We start from the raw sequence: 25,252 nt of genomic DNA on the forward strand, positions 1-25,252 counted from the left end.
CTATATTCCGAGACTTATCGCGATATACTGCAAAATGATATTTGTAAGTTTTTCCTTAGAGTAGAGATGCTTAGGTGGAATAAGGGCTGCGGAAAAAAAACAAAAAAACAAGATAGATCATTGGCTATCCATGCTATTTAAAGTAATGCAATCCTTAGAAATGAACAATTAAAAACAAAACATTTGATATATTTTGTGTGGAAAAGAGTCCTCAAAATGGCGTCAATAACAGGGAAAAGTCTCATAGCTGAAACACATACATTAAATTTAATGGACGGCTAATTTGAGCACCTTCAGGTTTATACATCTTAGTTCGGGACTCGCTCCAAACGTCAAACCAGAAACAACCAGGTGTATTTGTTCAACCTGTCATATGCACTTTAATATTACTGGCAACTGAAATGCATGTGTTGTTTTTTTTTCTTCTTTTTTTAAGCAATTGTCATCATTACTACAGTAAACAAACAGTGCCTCCCGTGAGCTCCGCCCCCCAAAGACGTCGCCTGAAAACTATGCATAGACGCGCCATGGAAGTGTCTACATGTTGGTGTATGCATGCAGCCGTCCTTAGAGTAAAATCCTCCTCCGTAAGTCGTATGTAAGTAAGTAAAATGTGCGCGCAGCTTTGTGGTGTGTCAGTCTGGGCACTTGTTTTTGCTACAAACAGTTGTGATACAGTGACCAGTCTGTAAATGCGTCGCTATTATAGGACTATACTTAAAATGGTTAAAGAGTTAGTTCGAGATTTTTTTTATTTTATTTTTATTTTTTTTCGATTTTTCCGAGGTAAAGTCAAACCAGCAGCCAAGTAAATCCAACAACGCACAAGCTTTCTGTCACTTGTTGTCATACGGTGTGAAATAAAAACGTGGTGGTGTAAGGAAACATGATCGCCATCTGCTCGTTTGTTGTTGAGTTTTATGGCACGGTAAAAAATATATATTTGACACATATTGGGAGTCTCAAGCCTTCTAAACTGTTGCAGTAAACGGCCACTAGATGGAGCTGTTACCCAAGTCAATGACTTTAAAGGGATAGTCTTAGCTTTGGCACTTTCTCCGTTTGGGTCACTTTAAATAGACTTGTTATAATGTATTGGCTTTGTGGCAGACGAGTCAGTACAATAACCAAGCAAGTCGTCTTAGTGTTTTCCTCAGATGTCTCACTTTTGCCCCAGCAAACTTAAAACATGTCCAGTTCACCTTATACAGAAACAAGCGTTGGGCGGTGCTTTGTCAGACTCCAGGTCTAACTTAAGAGTGCTGGTCTAAATGAATGTTATTGATCTGACATTTCTGACCAGTGTTGGGAAGTAACTGAATACATTTATATATAAGACATTTAGAATACTCATTTTGATCTGTGTTCTGGTACAGTGACTCTTTCATTTAAATTAAGAGTATTCAGAATAAAGTGACTTTCCTAAAATCAAAGGAATACCTCACAGTACTCAATCATTACATTTTAGCTTCATGTTGCACAACATTATTAAGAAAGAGCTTTTACTGATGACCCTTTTCCTCCTGAAATGAAATTAAGATTTAAAACGCCTGATGCCACAGTTCATACAAACCATGCACATGTGTGCGCATTTGCCACGTGTTTATTTATTTATTTATTGGTTTATTTGGTCGCGACAGTGCATGTTAGTGAACATACATGGGTCTCATGCATGTAAACACGCCACACCGGATTGTAGCCATGGGCTATTTTCCATCCGTCGTCCCCCATGTGCACTCTCAAATACGCTCTCATTCATCCTGGCTTATTGTACATGTTTTTAATGGTAGGGGAAACCGGCGTACCGGGAATAGCAGCAAGTAATTAATTATACGCCGTATTTAAATATAATGCCAAATAATGTGAAAGTCTTCTAAGTATTCAGAATACAATACTCTGATTGGACAAAGTAACAGAATATGTTGCATAATATTTTAGGCATGTATTCAGTATTCTGTAACTATATACAGTTATTAAGTATTCTTCCCATAAGTAAATATATTGTTCGGCTTTGAAAATCTCGCTGGTCACTTTTTCATGCCGTCTCCCCACTCTGATCAGCCTGAGGCCACGCAAACTTATTTACTTTTGGTTTTTCCGTTTATTCCCATTTCATTTTCGTCACTCTCTGAGACTCACAGGACGTGCTGCAACTAACTGGAAAATCTTCCACCACAAACGTGAGCGAGGCTGAATAAGGTGAACAGACAAACGCTCCTTCAGCTAAGTGGCTTCTGATTTTGAGTCAAAATCTGGAGAAGAGTGCCCAGTCGCCTGATCAGGTCGAGATCAGGTCAAATGCAGGCCCAATGTACCAGAATAGAAAAATTAAAGTGTAGATGAACCTAGATGAAGTCTAAGACCCAAATGGGAGCTGTGGGGGCCCTGATTTGGCCCCTGTGCCATCACTGCTACAGACTATCCCTCAAAGTTACATCTAGCATTTGGCCATTCATGATTTGAACACACAGCGCCTTCACTTTATAATTTTTTTTATCATAAAATTTAGACCGAAGATGATTTTCAATAAGGGACATTTGGGATTGATTGTGATATTTTTCTACATATAATAGTCTATACTCTCTTTATTCTCTTAATATAGTATTCATACACTACAATTTTCAACATTATGGCTCCAAATGAAAGCCCTTGTTCAGCCCATAATGCTCTCCTTGTGTGATTGTTATATAATGTTATTTGGATAATCTCTGCATTTGTAAGTGCTAAAATAAAGTCTTATATTCTTCGATAAGTGGCAGTGTCTCTAATAAATATATTGTACGTTTTCAGGATTCAGAACAGTGCTTCGGGGTCTATAAGTTACATAGTGGCATATACACGGTACATTTTCTCCATTAGCAACTCATTGTCAACAACAGTTTGCAGATATCGAACCGACCGCTGTACAAAGCCGTTTGGTTTTAATCTCCATGGCTCCAGTTCAATCACACCTCTCGAAACTACAAATTGTTGGCTAACTACTAAGCGCTATGCTATATAACTACATTACTAATATTTCACTTCACTTAGTACGTACTATAGTTTAGCCGTAGCACCTTCAAACTTTGTAATAAAAATACTTCTTTAGGGCTTTAAAATTCCTAGTTCAAATTATACATTATAAGTGGGCTCAGAACAGGAAACAATAATTAGGAATATTATGGGAAAGTCCATTCAATATCCATGAGCGTCCGTTTGGTAGTTCGAATAAACATCGGCAGTGCAGGGGAACACAAAGTGAAATACTTCAAGCATTTGTTTCATATGTGGTAAAGTGAGTTGGTTAAAATAATATCCAGAATACTAGGACTTATCAGGTTTATACAATATAAGAAAAAAAAAGAAAAAGCCATAACATTACGCAGAGATATATAATAAAACTCGAGATCAGACATGATGCTCATAGATGTGGCAAACGTGGCGGCCATCTTGTGACTGGCTGGCTAGGCTAACCCCTATAAAACCAGGTGCAACACATTCATTGATTTCTCACATTCAGCAGAATGTGAGAAACACTCATTGTTTGTGATTGGTTCATTACTTCTAAGTCGAGGTATCTCAGTCAGGATCAGGTCATTTCTTTGAAATTTGTCTTTTTTCTAGTCGTGTTGTTAAGCCGTATTAGCATTGTTTTCTCCATTCACTCCCAGGGTTCAGAGGTTAGCATTCGGGTGCTTAGCGTCCATAGATACAGACGGCATCTCATCATAGAAGGGGGCGTGGCCTCACCAAGGGGAAAACAGAATCGTTTGGGAAACACAGTTTTTCACACTATTTAGCCATTGTCTGGCAACATATAAACTTATTTATCACATACAAATGAAGTCAAGTATAAATGGATGTTTATTCACAGTAGAAGCGAAAAAACGGCAGTAGTAGTTAGCATTAGCATGATGCTAACATGAAGCATCATTCTCCGTTATTCATGTATTTATGGGCTGTTGAACCACTTTGCTCCTCTCCATGTCTTTGTATCTTTATTTAGTAGAAAACTATATTCATAATTCAGCATTTGTTAAAGTAGTTTTTTAATAATTAGAGAAAGTTGAGTTGTTTTCCCCCTTAACTGTTTTCAAACATGACCATATAAGGGCAATTCCAGAGATGCCGTCTGTACCTATTGTATCGTTGTCTAATGTTCAATAAATATTGGTCACGTAGTGTTAAAAAGCACAGAAATACAGTTTTAAAGTAGGAAACAAATGTAGTATTTTAATAGAACTGAAAGTGTTTGACCGAGGAAAATTCATGAACAAATGTAGTTAAAGTCTACGCATCCTATATAACTGAAAATTAGAAAAACTGCAAAAACTTAATTTTCTTGCCAGATATGACATTCAGAATGATCAGTCATGAGATAACTAAACATAGATAAAAACAGTATCACGGAAATAATCCCATTTGACTACATTGCACTGTGTTAGAAGGGCCAGTCACAAGATGGCCGCCAGAATTACCATTCTAACGAGTTTCATTAAAGATCTTTGCTATTACGGTCTTGACCTCATTTATGGGGCGCAGTAAGAGCACCGGCCAAAAGGGGGCAGTGTGTCAATGTTGGACAGAAGCCCGGAACTGGACCTCAATAATACGGCGACAAGGTTTAGTGTAGTGATATTAAAGTGATAACGTGTAATACTGTAAAAAATAAGGAGAGAGAGAAATTTCAAAAGCAAATAATCCCCCAATTTGACCTGGAAGCCACTCCTAGTTTGCAAAATAAGGAACAAGAGAGAAGAAGTTTCAAAGGTAAAACAATCAAGCTCCTCCCACTTCCCTCCTGATTGGACCTGATAGGCCTTATTGGTCTTATTGGTCAAAGTTATGGCACCGTGGATTCTGATTGGTTGCTGAAACTTTATAATGAATGGAAATGATTTAACTTACATTACGTCAAATTACCAGCCCAGGCAGTCAGTTATACGCAGTCTAAGAAAGTTGTTAAACATTAAAAGCTTACAGCCGATCACTTTAACAGAAAGACACTGTGTTGGTGTGTCTGCAGCTTATCCATTCGCCTGTGTCTAATTTCCCCTAACACGCTTCTGTAAGATGAGAAGTGGGCAAATGGCCTGTTTTGGGAGAGTCACTTTGCGTTCGCCAGCTGCACAAATTAAGCATTTTTCCAGAGAATGCACCGGGATTCGCCTCAATTGGCCCAAATGTGAACACGGCCTTGAAACAAACGATTGAAACGTCATCCCATTTTGATGCATGTGTACTGAACTATCATTGCTTCCTCTGCAAAAACTGAAACAAATGGACTTTTCCCACAATATTCCAATTAGTTCTTAGGGTGAAGAGAACGGTTTGCTCTCGAGATGGTTCAAATGAAACACTAATAAAATGCCTTGAACCCGCCTGCACTAACAGCGTACCCTTCTCATTCTATGGATCATCAGCCCTTTTGAGTTTCCCCCATTTCTCTTCGGGACGTCCCAAAGCTGTTCCCCCGCGCCCGCTGTGAGGTCTGCCCCTGCCTTTTAATCGATGGTGTGAAGCCGCAGCAGTTGTATCTTGCCCCCTCATTGACTCCGAATGGCGTGTTTTCTTCCGTTTCTCCCGGGTTCCTCGTTTGGCAGATTTCGCCGGCTCAGCTCCTGCTTCCGTCGTCCCTCCTCATGTCGCCTTGCCCTTCCCGCGGAGACAGCATGGAGATGGGGAACGGGCTGCTGGAGAGCCTGGGGACACGAGCAGACGGGAGGGACATAAGCACATGAAATGGTAATGACGGGGGTTTTCTGGTTTATTTTAAGGGGGAAAGAGCGAAAAAGGATTTGACTTGTGCAACTGCTCGGGATTTTAGGAGACAGTCAGGGTTTTCCAGACAGTTTGGCGCACAATTGGTAAGCAATAACTTCATTATGTTTTCGGCTGTTCTGTCTGAAAGAGAACAAATTCAATGAGTTTCCCCAAGCCAATATTTAGAACTAATTTCAGATGCACATTTTAAGTTAAATGCAAAACTAACAGCTTACTCGTAATGCGAAAGTTATTCATTTCTCTGTTTCTGTGTAGTACTGTCATATAACTTCTAGCTTTAATCACATTGCTCTCTTCAAATCCCAATTTATTCCATTGTATTTAAGGACTGCTTTCTTCTCTATTTATGCAACAAGCCACATTACGGATGTTGGACTAGTACAATTGGGATGAAGTGTCTCAGAACAAACCCTCTGGTTGACATATACCTCTGAGCCTTTTGTCACCCAGCAGCAGAGGAGGGAAGAGCAACCCCCAAAAAAGTAAAATAGATATGGATTTTAGGGGTTTGATACCGATATGAAGGGGGTTAGCCTGGCCGATAGCCGATATTTTAAGTACTCTCTCAAATAGTCTATAGCTAAACATTTATTGATATAGTAGAGGTTTCAATCATAGAAATATAATAGTTAATAGTTTGGTAGTTTATTTGAGCAGTTTTTTTTCTTCTCTGTCTTTCACTACATATATGTATTTAACAGAGGCCGATAAAGGTTTTATCTAAGGCCGATACCGATTATTGGGGATTTTGATTGGCCGATGCTGATTTGCACCTCTTATAATTTTGGAAAATGTCTGGTCTATTAGTCCTCTGCATGATGCTTCAGTGTTGAACTGTGACAGCAGGGGGCGCTGTATATTCATGTTTAGTAGGTACTTCAGAGGGAGCTTATTTGTAAAACAATAGCAGATTCCAAAAACAAACAACAGTAAGTCTCTATTTCATATGGTTCCAAAATTATACACAAAGGTCACTTTACACAAACATAAAATGTGTAAAATAGGTATAAACATGTGATTTTCACTGCGATGTTTCTCCGCTCCCCTGAGACCGAGGAAATTGTGGGAGGGCTCATTTTAAAGCTCTAACTGAGTTTTTACCACTTTCGGTTTTGGTGATATTGGCATTGTTTTGACCGATATTGTAAAATACCTCATATCGGCCCAATGTCTGATATGCCGCTCAGGAGTGACTCAATTATCCAAGTAAAAGTAAATAAGTACTTGAGAGAAAATACTACTTGAGTGAGTGACTGTCTGATTTATGTTTAAGTGGTGATGTGGACATTACATCTAGATAAATAAATATATGGAGCAAGAAAATGAATTGTAGTTTCAATAATTTAAACTAAATTTGTGTAGGCCTGAGAGTCCAGGCTCTGATAATTTGTTGAAGTCTCTCCTCTGCTCTTCACCCACTTTCCTTTCCCAGTGCTGTTCTATCCAATAAAGCCTACAGGCCAAGTCCTTTAAATTAAATAAAAGCAACAACAAACAAAAGCCCTATATCGGCATGAACAGTGTTTCAGCGGGGCACTAAAGCAGCAGCAATTAAAGCAATTACACAATGGAGACAATTTTTATCACTCAAACTTGGCTGTAAATACTGTTTAAGTGGCGCTAGCTCCCAGTTAGCTTTGCCCGTTAGCCTGTTAGCTTCTTCTTCGTGATTCCATTAGTGTGTATTGGTGGCTGGAAAGCTGCAAGTGTGGTTTTCTGGCCAAAGACACCAGAGGGAGATGAAACACCCCCCAATCACCCCATTAACACTTGTATTACCCCCATGACTACGAAAAGGATTGATTAAGGTGAACAACATAGTTCTTTCTCATTACCTGTCGATCACGTTCCTCAGCGCCCTCTCGATGTTCATGCGGTGTCCCACTCGAGTCACGCCCAAATCCAGAAAGTCCTCTTTAGTGAGGGAGGGCAGGTGCGTCCCGTCGATCTCATTGTCCAGAAACCTCTCCCTGTGCTCCCCCAAGTTCAGGTAGGCCAGCCAGTCCGCCACGTCATACTTGTTCCAATAGGGCAGGGGCTTGGACGCGAACGGTTTCGTGGGGGACGGGGGAGGCAGGTGTGGGTAGCTCAGGCAAGGCGGGGGCGGGATAGGGTGCAGCGGCGGTGAGGACGTCCCAGATAGAAAGTGGGTTGGGGATAGCGATCGGGACACGACTAAAGTGGAGTTCGGTGGTGGTGGGGCGCCAGATGGGGCAAACAGAGGAGGCGAGGGTGAAAAATAGGGGTCTCCGAGGGGGTTTCCTGGGGAGGGGGGTGTTATGGAACCACGTAAGTCGTAGATGGCGCTGTAGAGGGGTGATGTGGGGAGCAGCGGTAGCGACGAGGGCCGCGGGGGTGCAAGCTTGGGCCTCTCTGTCGGGGATATGAGCGGACTCGGGGCGCGTCTCCTCTGTAGATGGGACTCAGCTTTTCTGGTCTCTCGACTTGGGATGAACTGGAATTCGAGCGCCTTGGAGCGGTAGACGGGCCGATGTTTGGGCGAGGTCGGGTATGGGGCGTAGCCGGTGGGGGAGATGGGGGAGTGGGAGCGTGGAGGCTGGGACGGAGGAGGTTGGGGCTGAGGGGAGGGAGAGCGACCCCAGTTGGGATACTGCGAGGCCGGAGTGGGAGACGGGGAGAGGGACGGTTGGGATAAAGAAATGGGGGAGGGGGAGAGGGAGCGGACCGAGGGAGGGCTCAGGGCAGAGGCAGAGTCTTCTGAAAATCTGGAAAGGAAACACGAATGGTAATGAATTATGACTAGATTTGGACATTAATTCCAAATCTAATCATAATCGCAAATAGATATATTTCCAAAATCTTCAACCCAGTACATACACTGCCTGACCAAAATAAGTGTCCGCCTGGATTTAACCAACTGTAATGATGTGGGGTTGCTGCAGTTGGTCAGGTCAAGGTTCAGCAACTCTATGTGCCCAAAGAGTGAGATAAGCTGACTGCATTAAAGGAACAGGCCACCGTTTTTCCACACTGAGACATGTTCTTACCTGAGCTTAGACGAGTTGATGCGTACCTGTCTGGTCTTTGTGCGTGGGCTCAGTCACGCAGAAAGACTGAAGATGTTGTAGCATTTAGCCCCTCCTTCTCTCCTCCATGGGGTCAAACCATAGACTGTATGGATAGCTTCTCCTCACTCCTCCACGTTTACCATAATGACCATGGTCGAGGGGGAAGTCATGGCTGATTTACAGACTCCCCCTCCCCAGCTTCTGACAAAGCATGTTCCTAAAAAGGGCATAAGGGCGGGATCTTCACTGTAGAAGGCCCTTGCGTGACATGTGACCCTCATTAAGTACGAGATTTCTAAAATTCTTCTTACGAAAACCAGCCTGGTCCCCTTAATTGTGACTAACCCAGCGTTAGCACAGGAGGAATATCTAGCTCTAGATGGTTCCAAAAAAATTGGGACCAGGCTTTAAAGTTGTTTTTAACGTGTCTAAAGTCCAATGCTTTTCAATGGGGATCCAGCGGCGATATGGAGGTACTACAGCAATGGCGGCCCCTAGTATTGTGGCCAAAAAGCAGAGCAGCCAACGGCCATTGGACTGAGCGCACGCACAAAGACCAGACAGAATCAACTCGTCTAAGCTCAGGTAAGAACATATCTCAGTACGGAAAAACGGTGGCCTTTAACATCCTGAATGGCCAGGTTACTCCATCAATGGATTTCATCTTTCCTGATGGCACGAGCATATTCCAAGATGACAATGCCAGGATTCCTCAGACATTGTGATACAAGTGGTTCATGAAGCAGGAGACATCCTTTTCGCACATGGATTGACCGCCACAGAGTTCACATCTGAACCCCATTGAGATGTGTTGGGATGTGCTGGAGAAGGCTTTGTGCCGTGGTCACACTCTCCTACCATCAATACTAGATCTTAGTGAAAGATGAACACTGGATCTTCTGACATGGCAGAAGCTTATTGAAACAATGTCACAGCTATTGCGTGCTGTAATCAAAACTCAAGGTGGTCCAAGAAGCCCTTTTTTTTGGTCAGGCAGTGTGTATTAGCATAAATGGGTGAAAAATAATACAGTATAATAACTTGGGTAACAGCACAAAGATGTTGTTACTCAGTGAGTTGGAGCTTTACCACAAGCAAACAATATTATCAATAATTATCATTTAACATTAGTAGTACCTAGGGCATCCTGTTCTTTAATTCATTAATTGGTAGCTTGATTATTGATTAACGTCATTTTACATTAAATATTCAATATAAACAATACATTATCATTATAAAATATGCTACTTTATTGTTAAAAGACACATTATAGACTTACTTATCCTAAAAATCATTGTTAAATTTGTTTATTACCCTTTCATATAGCGAATGAGTAATTTTTAGAGTTCTTTCAATCAATTGAGGAAATGATGGCAACTGACCGATCAACCAAACAAATATGTTAATCAAACTGCAGTGAAAAGGGCTTCAGTCCTATAGATATAAGTATAACTTTTGAAAATGTATGTGCTGTACAAAGACGGAGGTCAGGGATATGTCTATATTCATAGGAAAGTTCCATCGTTTATTGAGGCTTTTATAATTTCTTTATAAAAGCCTTTGCCCTGATATTTCCGATTTTATAACTTAAACTTAGTGCCTCCTAATTCAGCCCTAGAGAAACACCGCCTCCTGACATCAGCAGGTGGATGCCAATGTTATGAGTTTTGGGAAGAAGACAGATTAAATATGTTTTCCTCAAAAACATAAATGAAGAAATGCTGTACACCAGCTAAGAGAATGTTTTTCCTGAGGGAAAAACTTCATAACATGATTGAGGATTCAAAAAGTTAAAGCAGCAGATGGACTTTCTAAAAATAAATAATGGCCTTTTCTTGCCATTGTCCCAAAAACTAGCTGAACTGATGACTCCACAAGTCTGGAGTCTGAGCCTTAACTCATTATGTTGTAGATTCCTCACCGTCCTAATTTATCCTCTACGGTGCATTTATCTATGTATATTTAAAGTTATTAAACCTTTCTGACGAAGTACCTGTGTCTGCTGAGGGCCCGTTGGCTGCTCCAGCTCTCTTTGCTCCTGTGCTGCAGTTTGTTGCTCAGTTCATTGATGATGCTCGGCTTCATACTCGACGCTGGGGGGTAGACCTTCTTCCCCTCCAGCAGTGCTGCCGACTCTGCGCTCTGCGTCTCCCCCCACAGAGGCTTCATTTCCGGGGTTCGTGGCCTCTCGTAGTAGGGTGACACCGGGCGTCCCAGATTCTGCATGTCCCGTACGCTGTAGCTCTCTTGCCCGCTGTCCTCCTCCCCGACTCCTTCCTCTATATCCTCCTCTTCGTGCTCATCGCGTCGGCGGTGGAAAGAGGCAGGGGCGGTGCTGGTTTGCCGGTGCAAATCCCCCGCCCGGCCCCCTTCCCGGAAGCGGTTCGTTTTGGGGTACGTGGACGCCGCGGCGGCTGTGGCGTTTTGCATCTCGAAGCTTTGGCCGTCCAAGTAGCTCATGTACGATTCCAAGAAGTCCCCAGCTCTGTCCGAATCGGTCGAGCCCACTCTGCTACTGCTGCTCGTCAACCTCCCCCCATCCCTGTCCAGCCCCCTTCTCCCGCTCAAACCCAAAATACTATCCAAATGGTGGTCGCTACTGCTACGGCTATCAAGCTCCTCGATTCCAGAATCGACGACTGTCTCTTGGGACTCGCCCTTTTTGGCAGTGGTGGCGGCGCGTTGTTCGGCGGCTCTCCGGCCCGTTATGACCGTAGTCGTGTGGGACGTCCTTTCGTGGTACAGCTGCGTGGAGGTGCTTTTTGTGGTGGAAGGCGTGGAAGTTGTGGTGCATGTAGTCGTCGCCTGGGAAGTGGTGCCCCGGATCGAAGCGGAGGACGAGGGTGCTAAGGGGTGCGCTGGGGGGCCTCTGTAAGCCGGAGGTGGGACGGCCGAATGTTGCTGAGGGGGGGTTGGCGAGGATGAGCGAGTGGGCGGGTGACCACTGTTATAAAGATGGTGATGGGTCATTGAGAAAGGCCTATGGTACGATCCAGCTTGGGGCGGAGGTGACACAGACGGCTGCTGAGGCGCCCTAACTGAGGAGGGTTGTAGTGTGGAGGGCGATGAGGGCGGTGGAGGGTTGGGCGAAACTTGGGACGGCGATGGGACAGACTGCGTGAGATTGGCTACTTCACTATCGTACGACGTAAGACTAGACGCCGTAGAATCGCCTGCTTGCGGAGAGGGTAGGGGCCCGGGGAAGCCGGTCCCGAACTGCTCCTTGTGTTGGGAGGAAGAAGATGGAGGCGGAGGTGGGGGTGGGGGAGGAGGCGGCGGAGGTGGTGGGACCTCCTGTTGACGTACAGCCCTATTCGGATGCATTCCGCGTTGAGCGTACCCCGCCATTGCACTACCCCTGTCAAAGCTATTGGCAAACTCTAGCGGAGGCGGAAGGGGGTCTGCGTAAACAAATTCGTCATCAGCGTCAACGGATGGGGCGGGAGGGGGAAGAACCATCAACCCTGACCCAGAACTTGAGTTTGCTTGTTGTTGCTGGGTGCCGGCCGCAGGCGGCGATGGAGGAGTGAGCGATAGTATGTAGGGATCGGACTGACCTTCCATTCTGAGATACGTTGGTCTTTGGGGTGTTTGCTGCTGTCCCGTGGCACTATCCGTAGCTTGCTCTGCCCTACGCATGTAACTTTCCTTATCCCTTTCTCTGGAGGCATCCCTTTCTCTCGACCTGTCCCTCGGTTGATACCCCTGCGCTTGATAGTGGTGCGTGTGGACTGTCTTATCCTCTGAAAATCGAACTCTTAGCCCTTCTCGTGCGCCTCCCGCCTCCCTGTCTCTATCCCCCGCCCCGGCGTCCTCTCCCCACATGCCCCTAAGTATTCTGGGCGAAGGCGGGCGACCCACCGTGGGCGTGGTAGCAGCTACAGACGAAGACGTGACTAAATAGGAGGAGCTTGACGACTGCGCGGTGGAAGACACTGGCTGAGATGAGACGCTAGACGTGGGGAACACCCCGCTGGACATTTGCCTAGTGAAATGATGGTCCGCTCCACGCCTTACTCTAGTGTCGTCCCGTAACGCTCGCTCCCTTGCCGCAAGGGCGAGACCTAGTGGTGACGAGGGGTCGAGGGCTTTTCCTGTTAGCGGGTGGATAAATGTGGTTGTGTTCGGGGCTGGCTGCCTTCCTGCTGCCGTGTACAAGTCAGTAGGGACGGATTTCGGCTGATAGTCCAGGGCAGAGGAGGAATATTCGGGCAGCCCAAACGCGGGGGGCATGCTGCGAGTGTGGTGGATAAACGTGTCCCCGGAAAACATACCCTCGTCTATAGATTTTGAAGGGCGCAGTCTCGTCGAGGAGCCGTCCTGTTGGGAACCGAGCTGCTGTTGTGAAAGTTGAGTCCTTCCCAAACTGTCACTGATACCTCCCATGAGCCCATCCTCCTCCGCCGACATGAACAAGGAGGCGCTCTTTCTCCTCGCTTCGTGAAATCGTTCCCGATCTCTCCGGGCTGCGCCTACAATGGCTGCCCCGAACTGGCTGGTATAGTCCAAATTTTCCTGCGCTCGCATAGACGGAGGCGGGGGAGCCGGAACAGAGGGAGGGGCGGGGGGCTGCGGGGCAGGGGTCGAAGGGGGCAAAGGTGTCTTGGATTCATCTGATTCTCCTGGTCCAGGGGCGTCCGCTTCCACGCTGCTACCTTGGCTGCTACGCCCACTGCTGCTCGTCGAAGGTGCTTTAACAATGATAGTCGGTATCGGGATCGAGCTTTTCTCCAGCGATCCTTTGCTTGCAAAAGCCCCCTGCCCGATTCTCAAGTCCTCTACCTTGGATTGTTTTACTAGAGGGCCTTTACCCCGTCTAGCTTGTCCTTTGGGCCCGCCCGCCCCACCCCCGCTTGCCCCGGTCCGGTCTGCCCGCTGGGGTTGACCCTGGGCAGTCTGTTGCTGCTGGGGAATCACTGCGGCAATGCTGGATGGCGGTACGGCGGTGCTATAGCCTCTCCTAAGTGCCGCCGCCTTTGCCGCTGCCGATCCCGCCACGACCCCAGCGCCAACAGGCTCCCCAGAGTAGGCAACCTTCCGCGAGGCAGCCCGGCTCTGGACGGCATGGGCTGCGGCGTGTGCATAGGCAGAACTATGGTCCACGGCTCCTCCTGCACCCCCTCCGGCGCCCACCCCGGTACCGCCTGGCCTCTCTCTGCCCCCGTGGGTGAAGTGCACGGGCTGCTGGGAATAGGACTGGTAGTGCGCCGAGGTGGCCTGGGACATGGATACAGTGGGCTGCTGAGAGGATTTGGCCCTCCATCCGAGCGGCGGAGCGGAGGAGAAGGGGGGCTCCGGGGGCGCGGTGGTGGGGGGTGGAGGGATGTCGTCCGGGCCAGGCACAGACAGACTGCGGACAAACTTCATGGTCGGAGGGTGTAGGTACTGCTTCATCTCCTCCTCGGGCGTCCCTGTGGTGGACCATTCACAAATGCAGAAATGAATACAGTTGATCACATTGTAGGCTCTGGAACCCACTGTGTAAAAATGTGCATAATTCTAAATGTTAAAGTGGACATATCATACTAAATTGAAGCTTAGAGCATTACCTCAGTTTGATATTTTATGTTTTCAAAAGAGGGTAACACTTCCTTACACTTAGAAATGCAAAGTTAATCTAAAACAGTAGTTTCACTACTTGGTAATTAATCTCTCTCTAAGGTTAAAGGGACTATACAGAGTTTAAACATGTTTCTTCCCCCTACATGTTCCAGCCATGTCCTAATGTGTAGAATGAGCCCAGATCTGTTCACCACAACTGCCTCTAAAATCCTGCACTGTCACTCAAAACGGTGTTACTTCGGGTCCGAATTGCCGTCATGTACAAGCTTAATATAGAAGGTGCAGTTACATGTATGACCTGAGGTGGCAGTAGTGAGCATAAATTTGATTACTTGCATCTAGCCCCTTTAAGGTATACTTTATTGTCCCATAGGGAAATATGTCCTCTGCGTATGACCCATCCTTTAATGCTGGGGCAACTCGTAAGGAGCAGTGGACCACGGCAGTGCCGCACCGGGGGGACCGATCTCCAGATGTGGAGATGGTAAGTATCACCTATTATACATGTTTTTAGTGGTAGGGGAAACTGGATTACCCAGAGGAAACCTACGCAGACACAGACAGAACATGTAAACTCCACACAGAAAGGCCCCATCCAGATGGGAATCAAACCCGGGACCTTTTAAGACCTTCTAAGCCCCACCCACTTCTATGCAGGACCTCAGGAGGAACTTTTGGGAAGTTGCGGTATGATGCCAATAATAGCCGAAAGTGAAAATTCAAAGATGATTCAAAATTACGCTAGCGGCTGGAAACATAAGTCCAGGTCTGTTTTTGATAAGAGAAACTACATGTTTTTTTTTTGCGTAATACTCCCCTTTAAATGTTGAAATAATACAAAATAGACAGTAAGGTGTGAGGCTGGTTAGGATTTCAAATTGTCCTGGAGTGCCCTCTGCAGTAGAAAGAAGGACATGTGATACTGCTCTGAACAGGTCCGGCAATTGATTATTATACTTTAAAAATGTCGAGGATAGAGTTAAAATCCACAAAATACAGACTGAAGCGCTTCAACATGAGACAGATTGTTCAAACCAGTATGAATGTAGCAAAATAAAGTTAAACACTCAAAAAAGTCTATTTTGCATGATATGTCTCCTTCAACAGAAATGCGACAAAAACTCCACAAATTAAACATGAATGCACTGTTTTGATTCACGATTACATCAGTGTTAAATAAAGCACAAAAGTGATGAGATTGTCTGTCTCTTTCTGTCCATTCTCTTGCCAGCGAGTCTGTCCTCCAAATATAAATAAAATTGGACGTGTTAGTAAACAAACTAGTCGCAACTGGGCAATATTAGACAATGGGTTCTTCCTGCCAAATCTGTGTGAGTTTACTGATAATCCAGCCAATCCCTGAAGAGTGAGAAGATAATATTAGCCAGTACAAACACCAAGGGACAATCAAACTACATTAATATTCTTTTAATAAAAATATAGATTTTTATACAGTATATTTACCTATTGATTGATTTATTTTTGTTGTAAAAATTGCAGAATGTATTTGTAAAATTTTAGAGCCGTGACAGATACATTATACAAATGGACAACAAAGCCACATAAACAGACGAGTAGCATTGGGACTTTGGTCGAAGGACAGACAGACAGCTGACATAAGGGCTGCACTGCAAAACGGACATCTCCATGTTAAAACGACTTAAATTCAGATTATCCATTTTGATTTCAATTGTTCATATTAATAACTATTATACCCAAGTAAAATGTCTTCAACAAATAAACACTGTGGTCTATAAAAACATGTTTTTCAAACATACGGGTCCTTTTCAGATCAAATATCACCTTGGGGCTTTGCACATGACACAAGTCACCTGAAGCTCTTCAGAAGGGAATATTTTTCTTAGATACTGTATGTAGCCACAGGTATCCTTGGCGCCCGACTACAGCATACTCAGGGGAGGCTTCAAGGAAAAAGGTTGGAAACTACTGCTCTATATTATTCTATATTATACACAAAGAAACACTACATGATGCAAACGTTTTGTCAGCGCATCTGAACTTAACATTCGCTGATGAATTTACCGTGTGGACTGGGCATCGCTCCTTGTTCGCAATGACACACATTTCTGTAACTCTTCTTTCTCATCGTTCTCACTACGAGGCTGTTTTTGGCAACTGCATTAATAAAACAGCCGCGCAAATATTGTACAATGTCATTCAAACACAATGGCCTCAATGTAGCATTGATGGTATTACCTCACAGTCTCCCATCCAGGTACAAAAGCTGACGATATCGAGCATTCACAAGCTGGTAATGTAAACTGGATTTATAAATGGGCCAAGTCTGGTCAAAATTTATCCAGAACCAGACTTAAAATGCAACAAAACCATGACTGACGTACTGTATGCTAAATTAAGGCGAGACACTGCAGTAGAATAGGGATTTTTTTGTTTATTTGGAGCTATCAATTTGAAACTTTTGCTCTAGATTACTGACATGATTATGAGAAACAAAATGCATTTCAAGTATTTTGTCATTTTATGTTTTCATATAAAAATAATTCCACCTATTTTCGGCAACAAAATCTGAATAATGTATTGAGCCAGGTTTATATGGTTTTATTTCATTGACATTTTTTTCAGAGATTTTGGGAAAAGAAAGTTGTTTTTTTGTGGAAAAATCACTATGTTTTTGGAAATTCAAAACTCAATAAATCAGGCTAGGAATTATATATTAAAATAAACCCCCAATAAACCTTCAAGATACTGTTAAGTCCGAGACTGGAAAGTTCAAAGTCTGTAGGAGCTACTGACGTGGAGATATTGTCGCAGAAAATGGCCCTTGAACTTACAATTTCCCATGAAAATGTATGGAGAAACATTGAGTCAGTGCAATAATTAAACATGTTATTGTAAAGATTGGGTGTTTCCAGGTGAAAGTTTATTTGTTAAACATGTTCCAGCAATGTCCTAATGTGTAGAATGCGGCCGATAAAAGGTGCTAATTCGGGTCCAAAGTGCCGCCACGAGCTTAATATAGAAGGTGCAGTTACACGTATGACCTGAGGTGGCAGTATTGAGTATAAAATGGCTAACTTGCCTCTAGCCGCTTTAAGAGACCAAAAGCCACAATCTATTTCTCAAGTAACAGCAAAGCTAGACTGGTGGTGGTAATACATGTGCAGTAATGTAAATATGTATGATCTAGTACGATTCAAATCAATACTGATATTCTGAATTCAAGTCTTTTTAACCCCTTGTAGAGATAGTTTTTTGCAGCGGGACGTTGAACAGACAGCCTCACCGATGGACTTCTGCCGCAGCATACCGTGCGGCGGGGCGTGACCAGAGGAGTACTGCCCGCGGTCGTATCCCAGGCCTAACCCCGAGGACATCACCCCCATGCCGGACTGGTCCCCATAGCCCTGCTGCAACCACACAATTCACACACGTTAGAGACACACGGTGGCAAAATGATGCACAACGTCCTCATGTTTACTATCAATATATATTCTCCTGCATCTTGGAGGACAGCGTAAAGCGGGGACTGTTGCATCAGCATCGCCTAACAATCAACAACATTAATTATGCAAATAAAAACTGCACTCAGTGGGGCAGATGATTCACCTTGACCACCATTAAGCTAAAAACAAAAGCATGGAAACAGTCGCATGTCTTTGAATTATGGTAAAAAGATGGAGTTTGTACAACAACATCCAGCAAGGTCAATGGAAGAAAAAAAAATGTAACCAGGAGGGATTAAAACAGACGGAGACTAATGAATGAGTTTGGATGTACAGGTCATTGAACATATGAACTGTGATGAAGCGAAGGTGATGTTTGTACCTGTGCAGGTGAGAGGAGAAGCCACTGCTCCAACATACAAACATCTGGGGTTTTGATGAGAGTGTTTGCATCATAATTATCATTATTTTGCTTCAAATCGGTATGCTTTCAAGGGACTATACGGAGTTTAAAAATGTTAAAACTAAGTATTTTCCTCCCCCGACATGTTCCAGCAATGTCCTATGGTGTAGAATGAGCCCAGACCTGTTCACTACAACTGCCTCTAAAATCCTGTACGGTCACTCAAAAATGTGTCACTTCGGCCCGAATTGCTGTCATGCACGAGCTTAATATAGAAGGTGCAGTTACACATGTGGCCTGAGGTGGCAGTAGTGAGTATAAAATGGCGAACTTGCTTCCAGCCCCTTTAAAACCTCTGATAAATGCACTAAGTTTAATGTTTCATTGCACTTAATTTATTCCCCCAAGATGAAAGAAATTTGGACTGCTAACCTCCAGCAGGGGTGTCCAAATTTGTCAGTACATAAAAAACGTCAGAGAAGAGGGTTTATTGCAATCATATTTATGCATTTAGAGCATCAAGCTGGGGTTTGGGGATCCAGTACACTCGGTTTGCAAAATAGAGCTTTCGGGATCTAATATACAGCACCAGTCAAACACTTCTTTTAGTATTAGTTTTTCTTTTCTTTTAAAACTATTTACATTGTAGATTCTCACTGTAGGCATTCATTTATAACTTAACACAAATGGAATTACCGTATTTTCCGGACTATAAGTCACTTTTTTTCATAGTTTTCATACTCAGGAGCGACTAATATGTGATTTCTTTAAATTTATTTTTTTTAAAATACAAATATATAATTTCACATGCCACTAGAGGGCACTGCAGGCTAATCGAGCAGCAGAAAGAAAGTGAGCAAGAAGCGGAGGTTACTCTTAGAGAGGGAAACAAAACAAAGCTAATCACGGGCTAAAAGCTCAATGGCCACAGCTCGAGGAACGAGTTCGCAAATGAAAGCTTGAAAATCGTGCTGCCGGGAGAGGCTCGTCAGCGGTGCAGTTACGCCTCCATGCCCCAGGTCGCTGCCATGGCGGCTGTTCAGAAGTGACACCGAGGATGAAGATTTCAATGGATTTAGTGATTTGGATTGAGATCGTGAGTTTGGTTTGCTCTTTATGCTATAATTATCTGAACTGTTTATGTGACGTTAACATACCAGACTCCTATTTAGTTTGTTGTTTATGCTTCATGTAGCTAACCGTTACGTTAGCAAACCGTACGCCTATTCAGCCTGTGTTTTTTTTTTTTAATTAAAAAAAATATTTTTTTATTGAAAATACAGTAAGTTTTAAACAAAAAAAAGGTGAAATAAATTGTTACTATAGCTGCCTGTGATTACGTGTTTGTACTTTTGACATTTTCTCAATGAGCTTCACGATGTCGTCACCAGAAAATGGTTTTGACTTCCTCAGACTGTTGGAAAAACATTTCAGGGATGACCTTGTGAAGCTCACTGAGAAAATACCAAGAATAAAGGGCGGCAATTTTGAAGAATTTATAATAAAAAACATATTTTGAGTTACTCCGCCCTTTTTTTGTTTCCTACATAATCCCATGTGTTCATTCATATAATGCCTTCAATGAGAATCACAAATAAAGAGAAGAGAGAAAAGCTGATACAAAAAATGTCCAAACTTTTAACGGGCTCTGTTCATTAATGGTTACACACAAATAGCAATAACAAAATGATGGGAGTGTGACAGTGTGCGTGATAGAAATGGATTTTAAAGATTGGTTGAGAGGCAAAGGTAGCTGTGATTGTCTGACAACAATATGCAGGAGGTAAGTACAGGGAGACCATTTTTGCATTGGCCAACGCTGAAGTTTAATGGCGCCGTACCTCGTTGCCGTAGAAGCTCCGCCGTTTGGGCCCCTGTCCCCGTGTCCCCGGCGCCTCGTTGGTGTTGATTGTCTGCTGAGCGGCTGCAAGAATTTCATCTAATTTATCTGAGAGCCAGAGAGGGACAGCAAGAGAGACACAGAAAGACAAGCAAGGTCCGGCCGAAAGAGAGCGAGAGAGAAAGAGAGGACAAAATACGACAATGAAACAGAGATATGAACAGAAACAAGATGGCGGCGTGTTACTGTACGGTGGAAAGAGACACACTTGATGAAGACACACCCACTGACACACATGAGCTTCCTTACTCAGAGCCATCTGATAGACTGTCCTCTTCTTCTCGGAAACTTGTGAGGATTCGAATTCTGGAGAAAACAAACGGCGTAAAACAAATGCCGGTAGCACTTTACAGTTCAGTATTAGGAGGGTAATAGAATGGAAATATGGCGACACGATGCGTGATACTAAGGGGCGTGGCCTAGCCAAGGGGGAAGAAAACCTCTCATGGGACAATTCGTTTAGTTGTTTTCTGGTGGACTACAAACATACTTAGCACACACAAAGCCAAGTCAAAATCAGGTCCATGTGGATGTTTTTTCGCAGCAAATTGTTCTGTAGAAGCGAAAAAATGGCCCTTGTAGCTAACGTTAGCAAATGTAGCATGAAGCTAATGCTAGTATAATGGTTAGCATTCACATTTATTTTAGTATTTATGAGCCATTGAACCACTTTACTCCTCTCCATGACCCTGCATCTTTATGTGATAGAAAATACATTCATTATGTTGCATTTGTTAAAGTAAAGGTGAAGTAATAGCTCATAAAGTAGTTATGTTCCTCTTTTGTTTCCACCTCTGGCAACTTCAGACATAAAGACATAACTATTGCTGCATTCATGTGCACTGAAGAGCTCGTTTTCCCGAGATGTGACATCATTTACTCCAGTCGGTTTGTGTTCATGAAAGTGGAGATTTTGATGTCGGTCTTTTATCGCTGATTAGCGCTTAACTCAGCTAATCATTTAAAAGTGCTGTTAGCATCTTGCAGTAGTTTGTGAGTTTTAAAAATTATCACGTGAATTTACTGTTGGCTAGCATTGATGTCGAGCATTTCACTCGCAATTGTGTGACTCCGAGGATGACGACAGCTCACACTAAAAAAGAACCAGTGTTTAACTAAAAAGCTCGCATTAGACAATATAAGAACAAGTCCGCTGATTTCCGCAGTCAGGTGTGGAACTTGGGAAGCTCGTTTTGACCGGAGTTTCCTAGTCGTTCACCCCCAGTTGAGCAAGCGCTCAAATGTATTTGGGAAAACGTTTCCCTAGTTCCTGAGGACCACATGAACGCAGCATCTGTATCTGTGGTAACAATGGCAATTACGTGGATAAAGGATACACACCTAATTTATTTCATGGTAATGTGATTGATCATAATACTAACCCATATATTGGTATCGAGTCAGATATACCTCAAATCATTCATAAAAAACGCTAATATAATTAAGACAGCATACAGTAGAAATGCGATGTGAAAGGCCGACCTTCTCGACGCAAAGGTGGTCCTCAACATGAGCCTAGGCCTAATATCCAATCCATTTTACTTATATAGCACATTTAAAGGGACTATACAGAGTTTAAAGTATTTTCCTCCCCCTACATGTTCCAGCCATGTCCTGGTGTAGTATGAACCCAGAAAAGGTGTTACTTCGGATCCGAAGTGCCGTCATGCACGACCTTAATATAGAAGGTGCAGTTACACGTATGACCTGAGGTGGCAGTGGTGAATATAAAGTGGCCAACTTGCATCTAGCCCCTTTAAACAGCAAAAACATTTCCAGTGCTGCACAAATGCAATTTAAATTAGCTCAACTAAATGAGTACATAAAACATTAAATAGATTAAAACAATTAAATAAGAACAATTAAAAAGAGACGGTATGGAAAAGAGTTAAGTGTTGGTCTGACGCCATTTTTTCCAATCTGATCCAACGTTCAAGGTAACTTTATTTATACTCATAGGCAGAACTAGTTGCAATTAGATGCTTGGGCTCTGGGAAGCTGCCGACGTCGATATCAGTCCAATAACTGTAATATCTGCAGTATCAGTACCAGTATTGGTGTTGGAAAGCCTAAAACCATTCATGTAATTTTGACACGTTGATTCCATGCACACAACACATAACGTACCTGATTTTTTTTTCCAGGGGGTAGCAGCTGGAAGGAGGACAGAGGGAGACTTAGTTTTTTGGCGGCAGCGTGAGTGCGATCGTGTTGTTACAGTGAATACTAATCACAGTCTCCCGGCGCCCGGAGAACCCAGTCACCTCCGATGTGTTTTAATCGTCGATGCAAAAAAAAATATGCTCGCAATTATGCACAGAAGCGACACACATGCTTATGCGCCGGGACATATGCGCAGCCCAGTCTCTTATGCGTCTGTGTTAGGTTTATTATGCAACACTCGCACAAACACGGAGTTTATTGTGCCACAAAATGAAGCAAAACACATGAATGAGCACATGCATCTCCCTCACTCAGATATTCTAATGTATGTGCCCAGCTTTATGGCTTTAGTGGAACCACATTTAACGTAGTTGAACATAGTCTCATGGATTTAAGCTAATGCTGCAGAGCGGAACAAAAGCGCTCAAACTAAGCCACCTCTCCAACAGCAAACAGCTTTATTATTTATGTATTTAATTATTTATTGTATAGCTTTTTGAAAATATGACTTATCTAGATGGATAAAATCTGTTGTTTAATAATGATAATTTCATTTCAGTGAAGCAGCATTTTAATGGAGAATGGTTGGGCAGAAAGTCGTTTTTCTTTTTAAGCTACCGACAGGAAGTGACATAGATACAGACGGCATCGCGTCATAGAAGGGGCGTGGCTTCGTCGAGGGGGAAAACAGAATCTTTTCACTCTTTTTAGCCATTTTCTGGTGGAATATGAACTTATTTATCACATACAAATAGAGTCAAGTCTAAATCAGGTCCGTATGGATGTTTTTTCACAGCAGATTGTTTAGTAGAAGTGAAAAAACGTCAGTCGTAGCTAGTGCTAGCAAGCGTTAGCATTAGCATGGTGCTAACAAGAAGCATCATGTTAGCATTCTCTGTTATTTATGTATTCTTAGGCTGTTGAACCACTTTGCTCCTCTCCATGTCTTTGTATCTTTATTGAGTAGAAAACTATATCAATAATTCAGTATTTATTAAAGTAGTTTTTGAATAATTGGAGAAAGTTTAGATTTGTGTCCACTTTGTTTCCCCCTTAACTGTTTTCAAACAAGACCATATATGGGCGAATCCAGAGATACCGTCTGTATAGATAAATAGAGGCAAAGTTTCATAGCAGTTTAACTCATTTCCCATTGACATAGCATGGTTGGCACGGCAACAGTTTAAAATTGTTTGCCTCTATCTATGTCACTTCCTGTCAGTGTCCAATAAAGAAGTGAAACTTTAAACATCACAAACAATGGCAAAACTAAAGATAGCTGAGGGATTTTTTTTTTTTTTGCTAAATCATAACTTCTTAACCCCCACCTGAACTGACCACATTTTCTACAGTTTGGTATTACCCAAATCTAAAAGCTTCTTAAAAAACATTTAAAAAAAATCCCCAAACATCGGCATTGGCCTTTGGTCGACCTCTAAATTTTACATCTACCCCACACAATGAATGAGAAATAATAAAAAACAACAGTAACACGTTTTGATACTCCTGATACTGAGCTGTCACACATAAGGCTAGACACATCAATAAAAAGTAAAGGGAAATCAAACCTCTTTCGACTGGTGAAGCGACAGCGTCCCGTTAGCGATGAAAGAAAAGCACAGGAAATAATGGTTAATCGTTACATTATAGTTCCTCCTCCGCAAAGGAAAGTTCTGTGTATCCCATCATGAAACTCTCTCAGGAAACTCTCTCTCTTTCTCTCACCATTCATTAAAAATAAATAAACACAAAAACACTGAGAAAGCCCCCGTTTTCATTCCCTCCATTATGCCCTTGTTATCAGGACGGGGGAGAGGCGGGGCAGAGGTGAGGGCTTTAATGGGCACAGTCACAGTCAGGCGGCTCTCATGCATTTGGATGAGCAGATGGCTTCACCTTCAGCCACTTACACAAGTACAGGCCAAGAGTTTAACATGGGCTAAAAGGCAAGAAAGTGCTCTATGAAACTGCTCGGATACAAGGGGGGGGGGGGGGGCAGGTAAATATTTGGTTAAGGGCCACCGGGAAGCACAGAAATAGGCAAATCGACCCAATGAGCCGCTTTATTATCTCACTGAATCAACTTCTCGCTGTAGTTTTGTGGATTCACAAACCTCCCAGATTATTCTCATGGCTGAAACATCACGCTCACGTTTTGGAATATTGTCACCACTTTTGGACGCCTTTAGGAGGAAATAATTAAACCATAGTTCATAGAGCTGGAAGAGATGACTTTGAACATTGTGACAGTTTTTGTTGCATATGAATTAGCCCAAGAATTACAGAGAAGTTAACCATAAACTAAGACTAGAAATCTGCATTTTGACAGTTACCATAGTTACCACCTCTCCTCCACCTCTATTAAAAACTATGGGCTCTTTAGAATGTTGTGATGTTACGCAACCACAACCTACTAAGATATCCAAAATTCACCCTGAAATATTTGTGTTGACAATATAAATTTGCCCTATACATTAAAGCAGTACTAAGTAACTTGTTTACCTTAATAAATCTTTTTCGTAGGCCCGCTGGGGGCAATACAAGTGTTAAAGGATGATTGGGGGGTCTTTCATCTCCCCCTGGTGTCTCTGGCCAGAAAACCACAATTGTAACTTGACTGCCACCGGACCGGAGCACCAATACAGACTAAACAAATCATGAAGAAGAAGCTAACAGGCAAACGGGTAAAGCTAATTGTGTGCTAGCGCCACTTAAACAGTATTTACAGCCAAGTTTCAGTGAAAAAAATATTTCCATTGTGTAATTGGATATACAATGTTCCTCTCTCCCATTGTCTTTTCTGTCGGTGCATTATTTACTCACGGACAATTAATAAATTAATAAATTTCAACTTGCTACGACACCTGCAGTTGCGCTAATGGCCTCTAGCGGCAAGAGTTACTTAGTACTGCTTTGATGCTCAAACTATAATATTGAGAAAATTGGCCAGACTTTCTTTCTTTGTTATTTTCTATGAGTAATTTCAGCAAACGTTTCAAAGTGATAA

At 43.1% G+C, this 25,252-nt stretch overlaps 1 protein-coding gene across 1 annotated transcript in view; it reads right to left on the bottom strand.

Annotated features, from left to right (window-relative positions):
• Positions 1-5,251: 5,251 nt before the first annotated feature.
• shank1 (SH3 and multiple ankyrin repeat domains 1) overlaps positions 5,252-25,252 on the bottom strand; it is a 176,761-nt gene continuing 156,760 nt past the window's right edge. Inside the window, exons 20-26 of the mRNA XM_079564648.1 lie at positions 22,210-22,236; positions 20,332-20,388; positions 20,024-20,130; positions 17,620-17,743; positions 10,786-14,203; positions 7,599-8,489; positions 5,252-5,681 (exon numbers count right to left, since the gene is read on the bottom strand). Coding sequence (XP_079420774.1) covers positions 5,594-5,681; positions 7,599-8,489; positions 10,786-14,203; positions 17,620-17,743; positions 20,024-20,130; positions 20,332-20,388; positions 22,210-22,236 — 4,712 coding nt within the window. The 3' untranslated portion in view covers positions 5,252-5,593. The remainder of the gene's footprint in view (positions 5,682-7,598; positions 8,490-10,785; positions 14,204-17,619; positions 17,744-20,023; positions 20,131-20,331; positions 20,389-22,209; positions 22,237-25,252) is intronic.

The sequence above is a fragment of the Gobius niger genome (assembly GCF_951799975.1).
Source record: "Gobius niger genome assembly, chromosome: 10".
Taxonomy (NCBI): domain Eukaryota; kingdom Metazoa; phylum Chordata; class Actinopteri; order Gobiiformes; family Gobiidae; genus Gobius; species Gobius niger.